The 15,622-nt window shown below is 34.1% G+C and overlaps 1 protein-coding gene across 3 annotated transcripts in view; it reads right to left on the bottom strand.

Annotated features, from left to right (window-relative positions):
- AGTPBP1 (ATP/GTP binding protein 1) overlaps positions 1-15,622 on the bottom strand; it is a 91,126-nt gene that overhangs the window by 32,459 nt on the left and 43,045 nt on the right. For all 3 annotated transcript variants that reach the window (XM_032290789.1, XM_032290790.1, XM_032290791.1), the window contains 5 exons: positions 10,768-10,855; positions 6,673-6,817; positions 3,466-3,619; positions 2,238-2,418; positions 883-1,012 (listed from right to left, as the gene is read on the bottom strand). In XM_032290789.1, the coding sequence (XP_032146680.1) occupies positions 883-1,012; positions 2,238-2,418; positions 3,466-3,619; positions 6,673-6,817; positions 10,768-10,855 (698 nt within the window). The remainder of the gene's footprint in view (positions 1-882; positions 1,013-2,237; positions 2,419-3,465; positions 3,620-6,672; positions 6,818-10,767; positions 10,856-15,622) is intronic.

Genomic DNA, 15,622 nt, shown 5'->3' with positions numbered 1-15,622 from the left:
TTTGGGAGGTGGAGGTGGCTGGATCACCAGAGGTTAGGAGTTCAATGCCAGCCTGACCAACATGGCAAAACCCCATTTATACTAAAAACACAAAAATTAGCCAGGATTGGTTGTGGGTGCCTGTAATTCCAGCTACTTGGGAGGCGGAGGCAAGAGAATAGCTTGAACCTGGGAGGTGGAGGTTGCAGTGAGCCAAGGTCATACCACTGCACTCCAGACTGGGCAACAAGAGCAAAAATTTGTCTCAAAAACAAAATTTTTTTTAACTTAAAAACAAACAACAACAACAATAAATAAAACAAGAAAATGCTATTATTTATTTTTAAAAACATCATAAAGAAGGCCATGGTTCTAATTTAATTTTTAAGAGCATTATTTTTTAAAAAATAAAAAATAAAAGACGTCAATTTTACTCCTCTACAAAGTCTTTCTTTCTTAAAGAAAGGTTAAATAATATACATACTAATATAACAAAAACATTCTAATCAAAAGCTGGTGAGAACAGAAGAAGCATATGTATATAGTTCAGTCCAGTCATGCCTGTACTATATTTCCCATGTGTGTAGTAGAGATTTAACAGCTTCAGAGCTGACTAGAAAACTCAGAATAAGCTTCTAGTTTGAGAATTTGGAAGATACATATTGTTACCTTAGTGTTGTTCAAACAGTGAAGTTAAGTATCTAAAACCAAGAGTTATCAATATTCATAACCAAAAAAGAAAAGTAAAAGGTTTATGAGAATTATAAACATTCAACCTTGTAAAATTAAGAATACGAACATAATGGATGAATCTGACCCAACGATTATTACACAAGTACTTGATAACAAAAAATGACATTTTATCTTTGACTATACCAAGTAAAAACAAGTATTGCTACTTACCAAAGGTAAACGCTTCACTGCAGCCAAGTATTGCAACAGCCCCTTAGCATGGTAAATCGTAGGATGTAAATCCGGATTTGGACTTTGCCACTGCCTATTTAAATCCTCTCCACTTAAAGAACAGCGATGACTACATGTACATAAGCACAAAGACAGAAAAACACTGGTACCAATAAACCCTTACGTACATTTCTGATTTAACTTTATGATTCTATTCCACTAAGCATTTCAAATAGGTATAGATGGTAAGCTCAACCAAATGCATACTATATTCATTAAGTAAACATTTATTGAGTATTTGCTATGTGCAAGATTTTGTGTCGCATTAATTTAACTGTGGTACAGATTCATAATGAAAATTTTCAAAATATGGAAAAAAAAATCCTAATTCTGACTACATAATAATCATTTGTTTTGTTAGCATACTGTATCTTGACTTCATCAGTTAAAGTGTTATCTAGGTGCTTTTTCTGAGAAAGACAAGTATATGAAAAGTATACATTGTTGTAAAATATCAAATACTTTTTTGTTTATCTATGGGTACTAAGTAGGAAAACCATCATGTAAATAAATTATTTAGGCAAATAATCATAAAGTGATGACAAATATAAACAGAATTCTAACTGGTCAATATATTCTCAATTAAAAATAGACATCATTTTAGTTCCATAACATATTAACTAAGAAGAAATTCTGTTTTTAAAAAAAAATCAATAATTTTCTAATACGAGAAATATTCATGCTACTTCTACTGAAGTAAGATATATTATCCTCATCTTTGGAGATATTCACGACAACTTGACTAAATCCCATCTTTTAGAGCAGCACTACAGAGACCTTGTCAAATTACCAGAATAAATTTACTGTACTGACTATAATGCAGCCTCCTCTTACAAAGTAATTATCTTCCACTATTTCCCCTCTAAAGAACTGTCAGAAACTAGACCTCCTTATATTAGGAAGAGGTTAGCAGATAGGGCTAACATTCCAGGAGATCCCAGAAGAGTCTTAATCATAGAACAATCTAGGTTCATGCCACTAACAAAAAAGAAAGGAATATGAGAGGTATGAGTTAATCTTTCTTATAACCTGACACTGTGATTTTTCTAAAACAATTCAGGCATTTTATGAAAGCATATTCTCATGGATACAGAATTTCTCATAATTTCATACCGTTACTAGTATCCAAAATATATATTCATTTAAAAGTTTATCTCAGGTGAATTTCCCACCAAAAATTTCTTTATTCTAGAAAAATCATTAAATTTGTTAACCTGGACACTATTATTTCAATAAGTTTATACAAGACAAGCGCAATGGTTTATAATATATTCTATAACTATTGCTTAACTTACTTTCCATTGATGACACCATCTGGATTTAGCATAGGCACAATTTTAAAAATATACGATTCTCGTAAGCTCTGAGCAGTAGGGTTATTGCTCATGAGATATTCCAATGTTCCTTTCATAACCCAACTTGCATTAGTTTCTCCAGGATGTACCCGAGCAGATAAGAAAACATAAGGGCGATTTCCTAAAGTACACATAAAATCTCAAATTAAAATGAACAGCTACTAAAAGTTTGTATATTTTACTTTGGGGCTTTAGAAATGTCTCTAATTCAATTGTGAAATCTGATATAAATTAATAGAACTCAATGGTGCATCATACAAGCACTGCACTAGGCCCTATAAAAGAAACAAATATAAAATCAATAAAACCATATCCCGAAGGAGCTCATAATAGGACATAAAACAGTAAGTAGTATTTGATCCACTTATTTATTTCCCAATGACTAATTTAACATGTAAAATTAGTTACTTAATGTCATGTTGATTTTATAAAGAACAAGTACTTGGGGGAAGTTTAAAATATAAAACTATTTTTCATAAAATCATGGGGAAAAGAAAGAAAATATAATTTTAGCTGTCTTATAGTTGCTCTGATAAGCATAGAGAAAAAAGTGTATCTGCTCAGCAATTTACCCCCCAAAATTTCACTATACATTTAGATATACAAGTCTACAAAATAATCATTCAGCTCATCACTCATATTTTCATACATAATATGCTCTTTCTGTTTCCTGAAAATACTTTGCCTTCTTATCAAAATTGGAACAGTTTTATTTTTATTACTACAGCTGTACATTTGAGGCAATTTAAAAAATATAAATGGCAGGGGAAAATGAGTAGCTATTCAGTGCTATCTATCAAAACAACTGATAGGTTTCTGGTTGTTTTATTTACAAGTAAAATCAGTCCATTTCTAAACTGATAGTATTACTACATGGACTCTTAAAATAATTTGTTGTATTCTACTTTGAATACAATTTCTAAGGATAAGAACTAAATGATAGTAGCAGCAAAAGAGATCTCAGAGAACATCTCATGTAGCCCCTTATTTTTAGGATAAGAAAATTGAGGCCCAGAGGTAGGCCCATGGCTGGACAATAACAGGGCCAAGACTAGAGCCCAAGTCTTCTGATGTATGTTCCTATTATTATTTCCATTATAAAATGGAGAGAAAGCAAATCAAAGTAGGTGAGAATGACTGCTATTGTGAGTAAGGAAGACAGACTTACTGAACTGACAGATATGTTCATAATAATTAGACTCTGGCATTGCTGTTATAGTCACCAAGGGGCAGGTGTTTCCAGACAGGGTTTCACATAACACATCTTTCCGAAAATAGATTTGCTGAGGATTGTGTGCGGATTCCAATTTTTGAAGATGCATCTTGATAAAAATTTTAAAACAAAGTATACAATCACTTAAAAAGTCCCTATGATATACAGAAATAATGCATCCAGATCTCCACATAACTAGAATTGAATCAGATTCTTAACCCCTTATCCAAAACCCTCAGGGCCAGATGTAATCTAAACATCATTGTTTGGGAAACCTGAGAAAGGCGATACATTGTTTAAGTCATTAATTATGCAGCACCACCAAGGGGGTCAGGGTTGCAATCTGTAATACAAACATTATTTGTGCAGCAAAACATATGAAGAATCACCCTAAGTGGAATCAATATTCTAAATAAACTCAGGTCAGGCTTTGCCTCCAAATAAGTTCCAAAAAACCTTTTGGCTTTCAAAGCCTTCTGAATTTTGAAATTGTAAGTGATTATAAGCCTGTAACAGCAACAATCTAAAGTTTGAAGAATAAAAATTATGTAGCACAAATTTTAACAATTTATTTTCCTGATTTCAAGATTAATATGGGTTTATTGTAAAATGTCTAAAGAAAAACTACAAAAAAAATTTTAATGTTTTAAAGATTTAAAACTTCCATAACTGCACCACCTGTATTACTACTAACACAATGTATATAAGCAAAATCATAATTACATAAGACTTTTATAACATGATTTTATCACTTAAAAATGTATACATACACACAAACACATATATATTTGTAATCATGAATACTATCCCACATCATTAAACATGTTAAAATGTGTATTTTTTGAAAACACAAGTTTTAATGGTCATATTATCTGGCTATACCAAAAATAAATAGTTCAATCCCTTATTTTTAGATATTTACTTGGTTTTCAAACATTTGCCTATGTTCATTCACATCATCACTATTGACTGAGTGGTCACTACTTTCCAGAAACTGTGCAGGGCACTGGGAATATAACAATGAATAAATGAACCCCACCCTAGGGAAAATAGAGAGTGCTATGAGAGCCTGTAATAAGAGCGGGAGAGCCTAGCCAAGTCTGGGCAGTGAGGAAATATCTTCTAGAGAAAACTATGTTTAAACTAAAATCCAAAGGATGAGTGAAGACACGGAGATGAGTACTTCAGGCAGAAGGAAAACTATTAAGAAGACCATAAGACAGAACAGTGCATTTCAAAGAATTCTGTAAGATTCATTATAGCTACAAAGGTGAGAAACGAAAAATCTGTCACAGAATGAAGGGCCTGGTAGACAGGTCTTCCCCAAAGCATAGTATACCAACAACTGGTAATTGAGATAACTAAGTGATATGTAGATAACCATTTTAAAACTTTAATAGGTATATGTTTTATGTGAATTAGAAAAAAGTCTAGTACATTAAACTTTTCATGGATTTCACAGATACTGAGAATGAGGATACAATTTAAATGATTTCATGGATATTGAGGATGAGGATATACTTTAAAAAGTAATCTATTTTAAAGTCTATTTAAAGATAAATAATTGTTCAAATAGTAGGTGGATATGGCAAAAGAAAAAAAAAGTGGAGGGGCATTAGTAGAGAAAGGAAAGGGTGAACCATCATAAGAATTTTAGACTTCATACAAAGGGCAAGAGAAATCACTAAAGAGTTTTAAGCAGGGTATTTTATTATAAGATTAGCTATTAAAGAGCCCTTTGGCTATAGTCTGGGGGGTGGGGGGAACTAATGAAGAGCAAAGGAGGCAAAACTGAATCATAGAACACCAGTTACAAAGAGGTTGGCAGAAGGCCAGGTGAGAAACAATGGTCGTGCCTGAAAAACATCATGCTAAGGGATTGAAAGAAAGCAGAATTTAAAATATATTAAAAGGCACAATCAGTAAAGAACAATAACATAAAACCAGGCAAATATAAACAGTAAAAATATATTTGTATGTGCATTCTTATTTGTTTTCTTAGGAAAAATTACCAAAAAGTAGAAATACTAAGTTGGCACAGAAAGATACACGAACACTATACCTTTATAGTAAGTTATAACCTTCATTAAAGTACAGTAAGGCTCATTTAATGTTGTCAGCCTCATTTAGTATTCTTAAGGGTTTGATATCCCTTCTGCTCTATGGACTATGTTTTCTTTCATGTTCTCCTCTCTAATAATTTGGGAGCTTACTTCTTTATTTTTTGAGACGGAGTTTCGCTCTTGTTACCCAGGCTGGAGTGCAATGGCGCGATCTCGGCTCACCGCACCCTCCGCCTCCCGGGTTCAGGCAATTCTCCTGCCCCAGCCTCCTGAGTTGCTGGGATTACAGGCACGCGCCACCATGCCCAGCTAATTTTTTGTATTTTTAGTAGAGACGGGGTTTCACCATGTTGACCAGGATGGTCTCGATCTCTTGACCTCGTGATCCACCCGCCTCGGCCTCCCACAGTGCTGGGATTACAGGCTTGAGCCACCGCGCCCGGCCCGTTCCAATTTCTTTATTGGTAAATTGATCACACCCTCATGATCCTTGACCATTAGAATAGACATTCTGCTCTGAGAGTAAATCTATCACGGTTGATATTTAATTACTGAACTTTGTTCTGTTTTACAATGCAAATATTCAAAATCTCAAATGGTCTCACACAAAATAACTCTTATGCCCCAGATTTTTAGAAATCTGGATCTAGGTCTCCATAATGAAACCATTTCTTTCAGAAAAAGATCTCAATTTTTCCTTCAGAAAAACTCAAATTGCATCCAAATTTTTCTAATATTCTATTTTCTACGAGATTCTGTTTAAACATGCAGAAATCTCACCTGGTTAAAATTTGTAAATCATAGAATCTTAGCTTAGAGAACTGTGGATGTCAACAAAAGATGGGAAATAAAAATCATGTCAAAGTTCCTTAATATTTCTATTAAAAAAAACACACATTCCCATTTTACTCCTCAAGAAATTTCCAAAATCTTCAACACTAAACCCTTTTCTTATGATAGTTAACTAAATTTTCCTTATATTAGGATATTTAAACTCAATTATTATCATTATCCTTAAGTTAGAATATTTAATTAAACTCAATTTTCTTCCATTATCTTACACATATCCATCTAATACAATTTAATTTAGAATTCTTACCTGTAAAGTTGAATATGTATATGGATAGTGATAAGCAAAGTAGCAAACATCATCTTTATGTGGAAAAGTGACAGTAAACGTAATTGTATAGTAAGATTTTCCCTTTTGCCCACCTGCAGCAACTGAACTTCTTGAGAAATGATTTCTGCAATAAAAAAGCATAAAACATTTTCATTTCATCCACACAAAAACTGATTTTCCTTGCTACTTTTATTAAATAGAACTTCAGGGAAAAAAAGAAAAACCCAAGTCTGTAAAAAGCTTACCTTAAATATCCTATTTAAAAAAAAAAAAAAAAAACTTAGTACTAATAAAGCAGTTGACTATTAGTCAATCACATTACATTACTTTTCACTTCCAAATTTACTAATTAAATGATCTAATACTCTTTACATCAAAAAAAACTTTTAGAACCCCGTTCTTTGACATCCATACACATTACTGGATCTAGAAGATGATCATCAATGGCTGCTACAATCAGGAGATGAAAGGCTGGTGGACAACTTTACGTGGATCAGGCTACAAGACCCGGGTTCACTAATCAATCTTAAGATTACAAAAAGAGAAACAATCAAAAATGATGTTTCATTGCACCACCAATTAAGTATTCTTGCCAAAAATCAAACCTGAAGTTGATCAACCTTCTAAATCTAATTACCAGTTTATAGGAAATTGGTGAGACAGAAATACTTGTTAACACCACAGGGGTGCAATCCAATAAAATCCAAATGTGAAAAACCCTACATGACAATCCAACTTTAGTGAATGAGTGACAAATTTTAAAAAAGAGAGAAAAGAAAAGGGAAGCCTATAAATTAACAGAGACTTAAGAGACATGTCAACAAAAATCAAATGCAATGTGTGATCCCTGGCTGGATTTTGATTAAATAAAAACCATAAAACAACATTTAGAGGCAATTGGAGAAGTTTGGACATTGGATATTTCATCACAGTAAAAAATTTGCTTAATTTTTCTGTGTTACAATAATGGCATTGTGGTTAGACTGCCTTAAAAGGCCTTTGTCTTTTAGAAAAACATATGTTAAGTATGCATGACTAAAATACAATATCTGAAAATGGCCTTAAAAATTCAGTGTGGAAGTAGGAGTGAAAGTATAGCTAAAACAAAACTCACCATGTGTTGATAATTGTTGAAACTGGGTGATGAATATATGGGGCCTCATTATCTTATTCTATGTTTTGTAAATGTTTGAAGATTTCCATAATAAAGTTTTAAAAACTACACATTACTCTCCAGAATCTAAATATTGCTGACATATGCTGACTTAAAGATGCTCTATCAACTTATTTCTAAAATTCTGAATCATCTGTATTATTTAAGCCATGAAATGAAGAAAACCCAAGGCCTAAAGGTTATTTTTTCATGTACATAAATGTTCAAAGTATTTTCAAATTGATATAGTCTTCATTAATTTATTCACAGTATCTTGAATAGATACCCAATGACACAGTGCTAAGGATTAACAAAAATGCAAAACAAGTTCAAAAACTAGTCCTTGCCAACTCTTTTCCCTCAAAAGTTTAACATTTAATTGGAGAGGTATTTGTATAACATTATAGCTATCTGGCAGTTTCTAGGTTATAAACCGGTAAGACATACATTATCTCATATAATGGTGAAAAGCAGTTTTAATCCATTTTATAGATAAGACAAGCATCACAGGACTTAGCTGACATAAAAAGTTAAAGCACAATGCAAAAGCAGACTTTAATCCTTATCATCTAAATTTCAGGGCGGGCACTTTTGTTCACGCCTGTAATCCCAGCACTTTGGGAGGCTGAAGCAGGTGGATCGCAACATGGTGAAAACCCGGTCTCTACAAAAAAGACGAAATTAGCCAGTTCTCAACTATAGTCCCAGTTACTCAGGGAGCTGAGGTGGGAGAATCACTTCAGCCTGAAAATGATGACATGCTCTTGAGGCTGCAGTGAGCCAGGATTGCACCACTGCTCTCCAGCCTGGGCAACAGAGCAAGACTGTTTCAAAAAAAAAAAAAAAAAAAACGAAAATTAAAATAAATAAATCTATCTCAGGTTTCAGGAAAACAACTAGAATAGGGTCTTATACAGAAAGCGGCTAATAAGGCTGGGTGCAGTGGCTCAGGCTTGTAATCCCAGCAGTTTGAGAGGCCAGCGTGGGCAGATCACAAGGTCAAGAGATCGAGATCATCCTGGCCAACATAGTGAAACCCTGTCTCTACTAAAAATACAAAAAGTAGCTGGGCATGCTGGCGCGTGCCTATAGTCCCAGCTACTCAGGAGGCTGAGGCAGGAGAATCGCTTGAACCCAGGAGGCTGAGGTTGTGCACAGTGACCCGAGATCACACCACTGCACTCCACCCTGGCAACAGAGCAACACTCCATCTCAAGAAAAAAAAAAAAAGAAAGAAAAGAAAGTGGTTAACAAATGTTTGTTGAGTTGAACTCCGCTTCCAGATCAGGAAGTAGTAGCCAAAGGAAACTAAACTAAAAAAATAAAATCCTTGCCATCACCCCTTACATAGACTAGAACAACTTGTCCTGCTACGACCATTCATTTTGCAATGTGAAAAAGCATTTACTGATTGACAATTTCTAATGTGAAACAATAAAAATGCATGAAAGAAACAATACTTTTTGAAAAACATTGTTTCACTCTTTAATAGTCTAAATAATTCTGCTAAAATCTAGGAAGCACTGCCCAGTAATTACAGCTTCAACCAACTTTATGAGAAAGGGACAAGTGATCAAAGAGATTTTTTATATTAGTCTACCATTAAAAGAAATACAAGATGTATTATGGTGCAGATGAATTACATATTACCTTTACTTCTGTTTCTCATTTATTTGCTATTTATTTCACTAATAAGAGTAAGGAAGAAATCTTACTGAGATGGATCCCAAGGAACATTTTCTTTCCCAGAAAGTAAGACTACTTAAGATCAAGTTTTTTCCAAAGCCATGTCAAAAGTTTAATTTTAGAAGCCTTCTTCTAATTGGTAAAGCTAAAAGAGGGGCATTAGTGCCAGTTAAGCACAATCTAAAAAGTCAAAATTCACTATACAGAAATGTCAGGATTGAAATCAATAACAGAGAAGATCCAGGGGTGCCAAGTGGAATCAACAGTGAACATTACCTGAAAACATTTGCAGACACAGTGTAAAAAGGAAAAGGAAGATACGTGAGAATCCTCAAGTACTTAGAGGTGGAGCCGAAGAACAACCAAACTATTCCACAGAAGTAAATGATTTCTAGCACTTAGTATTATTTATTTATTTATTTTTGAGATGGAGTCTTGCTCTATCAACCAGGCTGGAGTGCAGTAGCACAATCTTGGCTCACTACAACCTCCCCTCCTCAGTTCAAGCAATTCTCTTGCCTCAGCCTCTCGAGTAGCTCTGATTACAGGCGTGCAGCACAATGCCTGGTTAATTTTTGTATTTTCAGTAGAGACAGGTTTCACCATGCTGGCCAGGTTGGTTTCAAACTCCTGACCTCAGGTGATCCGCCCACCTCAGCCTCCCAAAGTGCTGCGAGGCAGGCGTGAGCCTCTATGCCTGGCCTCTAGCACTTACTTCAAACTTGCTAAGTAGATCACGTATTTACAGTCAAAGATGAACCATGTAAGCTGATGTACTGTATTTAGAACACATCTCCAGTTAACATTTTGGAAATTAAAATGAGGCAAACATTTGTGTATTAATATAAAAAGGGAAAAGATAAGAGTTATACTTGATATCATAGGAAAAATAAAAAGCCACTGCAAATTATTACTCATAATTTCTAATTTCAGTTTTATTCAATAAGGTTTCCAGAGTTTTAAAGCTGGAAAAGCTGAGGACACATAACTCCCTAAGTGGTGGAGACACAGCCTGGACCTAAGTTTGTCTGCCTACACAACACATTTTACTTCTACTGTGTACACTCCATAAGTGGATCTCAAGTTCTAAAGCACTCTTTAGAATTACTAAAGCATAGCACCACAATTCAAAGTATGCGGTAATAACTCTATTTCCTTTTACACTGAAACAGAATGTACTCAATATCATCTTCTGTAAGCTGATGTTCTATTAATATTATTCTTAAAATACTTACTTATAGTAACAAATGTCAGTCCCCATACGAATCCACCATGGTCTGCCATTTAATGCTTCCTGAACCGAATACATGAGTGGTTGCATACCTTTCAAAAAAAGAGAGACAGAGAAAAAAAGAGAAAATTCTTTTCAGAATTTTTGAATTAAAAATTAATCTTCCCTTTGTAGAAGGCACCAAACATTCAAGAAAGCTGAAATAAATTACATTCCAGTTATTTAGTATGTATTTTAAAAATCTGATGCATTTCTTAAACATCCCAAGTCAATCAATGGTATGCTTTTATTTTTTAGTTTAATAATACAGGATTACAACTTTAGAGTGAAAAGTCATTAAACTCTTTTCTATTAAATTTCTACATGAAATCAATTAAAGATAACATATTCCTTATAAAAAGTGAAACAAAAAATATGTAAGACATAATGTATAATCACCCCTCTAACTCTCCGTGGATTTCCATCTACACTGAAGTTAATGGGAAAATGCCACCAAAATGGTATGTTTGCTTTCTTCCCCACTTTTCCCCATACATGTTTGTGTTTGTAGGAGACAAGAGGACGAGGGACTATTAACCAAAATATAGAGTATATTTTCTTGGGTATTCTTAGAAATATATTTTCCACATGAACTTTAAAATCATCTTACCTAACTTCTAAATGATACACTAGGTTTCTAAATGGAATTGAATTAAATTTATGTGAAGTACAGAAAGGTTGACAATTTTTATTGAGATCTGGTTTGACTTTCCTTAAATTCTAACTTAATGATAGAATCATTTTATTTTCCTGGTACAGAATAATTTTATTAAACTTATCTGTGAGTATTTTTATAAGATTCTTTTTTTCCTTTCCATTTCTGACTGGTTATTCCAACAATGAAGCACTATTCATTTATTGTTTTGTAATTCTCTTAATATTCATGTTATTGAATAAACTCACTAATTATAACAGGTTTTTAGTAGTCTCGTGGATTTTCTAGGAATATAATTAAAATATTTCATCTCCTTTTCTAATATTTATATCATTTATTTCATTTTCTACTCCATTTAGATAAATGAAACCTCAAAAAAATTATGCTGAATATAGTGATAAGAACAAACAATTCTCTTTCATGACTTTAATCAAGACGTTTTGCCATTCCATGTAATATTTGTCACTTTTCTGCAAATCAACTTTGTCAGGCTTAAATAATAAAAAATAGCTAACAATGAATAATTTCTGTATATGAAACACTATTCTGTTTTTATATGTATTATGTAATTAAATCCTCACAGCCACCTTTAGGTGGTAAATGCTTTTATTATTATCATTACTTGAGTAGTTTCATCATAATTTTTGTTATGCTTCAGTTTTAATTAACTTATCAAATGCCTTTTCAACATCTAATAACAATCAGATGGCTTTTCTCCTTTAAACTGCTGATGTAATAAATCACATTGGTAGGTTTCCTATTGTTGAACTATCTTTGCATTCCCAGAAAATGCTGCTCTATTAACACTATGAGACCAAGTTTGCTAGTATTTAGAATTTTTGCATTTAAATTCTTAAGATGATCTTTCTTACTTCAATTTACTTTTACCACGTATTGGTAAAGATTATACTAGCTTCAGAAAAGTAAATTTTAAAACTTCCATCATTTATTAGAGTAAATAATAAAACGCACCATTTATCTTTTAAAGGATAAATATAATTCATCTGGAATACCATGTAAATATGGTGACTTTTTAATAAACATATTTTTTTTTAATTTCCTTCCTTCCTTCCTTCACTCCTCTCTTATTTCTTTTTAAAATGGAGATGGGTCTCACTATGTTGCCCTAGCTGGTCTTGAACTCTTGGCCTAAAGTGATACTCCCACTTCAGCCTCCTAAAATGCTAGGATTATGCTGGCTGGCATGAGCCACTGCACCTAGCCCACTTTTGGTATTTCCATGACTTATATCTAGATATAAAAATGGTTTATATATTTTTAGCATTTATATGTAATAATTTTTTAATCATTCTCTTACTTTCTTTTGGTTTATTTTCTTTTTTTTTTTTTTGAGACACAGTCTTGCTCTGTCACCCAGGCTGGCATGCAATGGTGCAACCTCAGCTCACTGCAACCTTGGCCTCCCAAGTTCAAGTTATTCTCCTGCCTCAGCCTCCCGAGTAGCTGGGATTACAGGTGCTGCCACCATGCCCAGCTAATTTTTGTATTTTTAGTAGAGATGGGGTTTCACCATGTTGGCCAGGCTGGTCTTGAACTCCTGACCTCAAGTGATCTGCCCACATCGGCCTCCCAAAGTGCTGCGATTACAGGCATGAGCCACCGCGCCTGGCCTATTTTCTTATTTTTTCTAATTTCTTAAGTTGGGTGCTTATTTTCAGTCTTTTTCATTTTAAATAATGTAAGTTACTAAAAGTTTTCAGTTTCCCTCTGAATACCAGTTTAGCTCTAACCCATCTAAGTCTGAAATGCTCTCCCTTGCACTTTCTAGCTGTCCCACTGAACTTTCTGCGAGCATGGAAATGTTCTAAATCTGCACTGCCCAATGTGGCAACCACTAGCCACAAGTGGCTATTAAGTACCAGAAATAAGCCCAGCTCCAATGAAGAACTGAATTTTTTATATTAAATTATAATTAATATAAATTTAAATAGTCATATGCAGCTGGTACAGGACAGCACAACTCTAGATAATTTGTAGCATTTGTTTTAAATTATACCTACTGATTTGTTAAAGAAGTTATTATGTAATTTCCAAGTACACATTTTTAATTCAGTTTATTTTTACTAATATTTTGAATGAAATATCTGTAGAATTTTAAAAATCATCAATAAGTTTTCTTTGTAGCAAAATGTATAATGAAGTCGTAAATGTTTCATGAACATAAAGATAACTTATACTTCTATAAAGAAACTGAAAAACTGAATAACAATTCTATGTAATTACATTATGATTTTGTACATATAGTTCACTGCAAAGCCAAGGTGTTGGCTTTTCAAAAGAAAATGTTTCCAGGGTCCAGTTCAAATAAATTATTTCATATACTTCATCAAATATTCCAACTTATATGACATTTTAATTTGTTTTACACTTGTAGTGTGACTTTTTTGCATTTTTTCATTGTTTTATCCTTTTATAGGAGAATTCATGAGCCTTTTTCCCAATGTCCCTAAGTTTTTGGTTTCTTTATCATGTTATATCATTTCTTAGAATCCAGACTACTTTTTTTTAAGTATATTTCCAAGATACCACCAACTTATAATTCTAATTTGGATGAGTTGCTTTCTAAGAAATCTCAGATTTCATTCTGTTATTTTTTCATCCTGTTATTTCTTTTCACTGGACTCCCAGATGAGTACCACTTTTTCTTGTATCTCACATCTCCCTCTCAGATTTCCAATGGGATCCTAGTGAATCAAAAAATCAAGCTTGTTGATTATATTATTCAAATTCTCTACAGCCTTACTTATTTTTGTTTTCTTGGTATATCAGATTCTGAAAGGAGTATTTAAATTCTCATGTTTTCTAATCAAGTTCATTTCTTGCAGCTGTTTGCCCTGCTTATGTAGGTGCTATGTGGCTAGGGTTGTTATGCTGTATAAAGGTTTACAGCATCTTCAAGGACTGCAACTTGTAAATACAAAATATCTGTCTTTATGCAAGTCAGTGTTTTTGACCTTGACGTTTTTGTCTAACACTATTTATCTTTTCTAGATGGAGTCTCACTCTGTTGCCCAGGCTGGAGTGCAATGGTGCAATCTTGGCTCACTGCAACCTCCACCTCCTGGGTTCAAGCGATTCTCCTGCCTCAGCCTCTCAAGTAGCTGGGGACTACAGGCACGTGCCACCCACACCCAGCCAATTTTTCTATTTTTTGGTGGAGATGGGGTTTAACCATGTTGCCATGGCTGGTCTTGAACTCCTGACCTCAGGTGATCTGCTCACCTCAGCCTCCCAGAGTGCTGGGATTACAGGTGTGAAAGCCACCATGTCTGGCTGACTGACACTAATATTAACTACTTTTGCTTTATTTTCATTTTATCTGCCTAGTTTATCTTTGCCCAATCATCCATTTTCAACCTTGTCACTGCACACACACACACACACACACACACACACACACACACACACTGGGTTGGGGGCAGAGAGACAGACACCCCACTACACTGTGTAACTTTCAATATCTGACGTTTTGAGGGTACTTCACACAGTTTATTCATAGTTGGTGATGATGGATATACATTTCACTTTATTCCTTCCATCTTATTTTCTACTTCTGGTATCAACAAATGGTTTTTTTTCTTCTTTACCTTTATTTTTATTGGTTTGGTTGCATTGCTCCACATTTTCTTTTATTCCTTAATTTGGAAGCTTTCTATCATGCTTTTCAATTCTGCTTTTCCACCTTCATAGTCACAATTAATTGATATTTTTCTAACATTATACTAAATTAAATAACTAAGGCATCCCACTGAGACAAGTTAACTTTCACTTTTCCTATATTACCCCCTTCAGAATATTTTTGGTTAATATGTTTTACAGGTTCCAATACTTCTATCTTGAGACCTTTTACTCATTGATTTTATTCAGAGAAAGATCAGGGCCGGGCGCGGTGGCTCACGCCTGTAATCCCAGCACTTTGGGAGGCCGAGGCGGGTGGATCATGAGGTCAAGAGATCGAGACCATCCTGGTCAACATGGTGAAACCCCGTCTCTACTAAAACTACAAAAAATTAGCTGGGCATGGTGGCACGTGCCTGTAATCCCAGCTACTCAGGAGGCTGAGGCAGGAGAATTGCCTGAACCCAGGAGGCGGAGGTTGCGGTGAGCCGAGATCGCGCCATTGCACTCCAGCCTGGGTAACAAG

This window comes from Sapajus apella, unplaced genomic scaffold (assembly GCF_009761245.1).
Source record: "Sapajus apella isolate SASKATOON/1434 unplaced genomic scaffold, GSC_monkey_1.0 scaffold24, whole genome shotgun sequence".
Lineage (NCBI taxonomy): Eukaryota > Metazoa > Chordata > Mammalia > Primates > Cebidae > Sapajus > Sapajus apella.
This window is presented reverse-complemented; position numbering and strand designations above follow the sequence as displayed.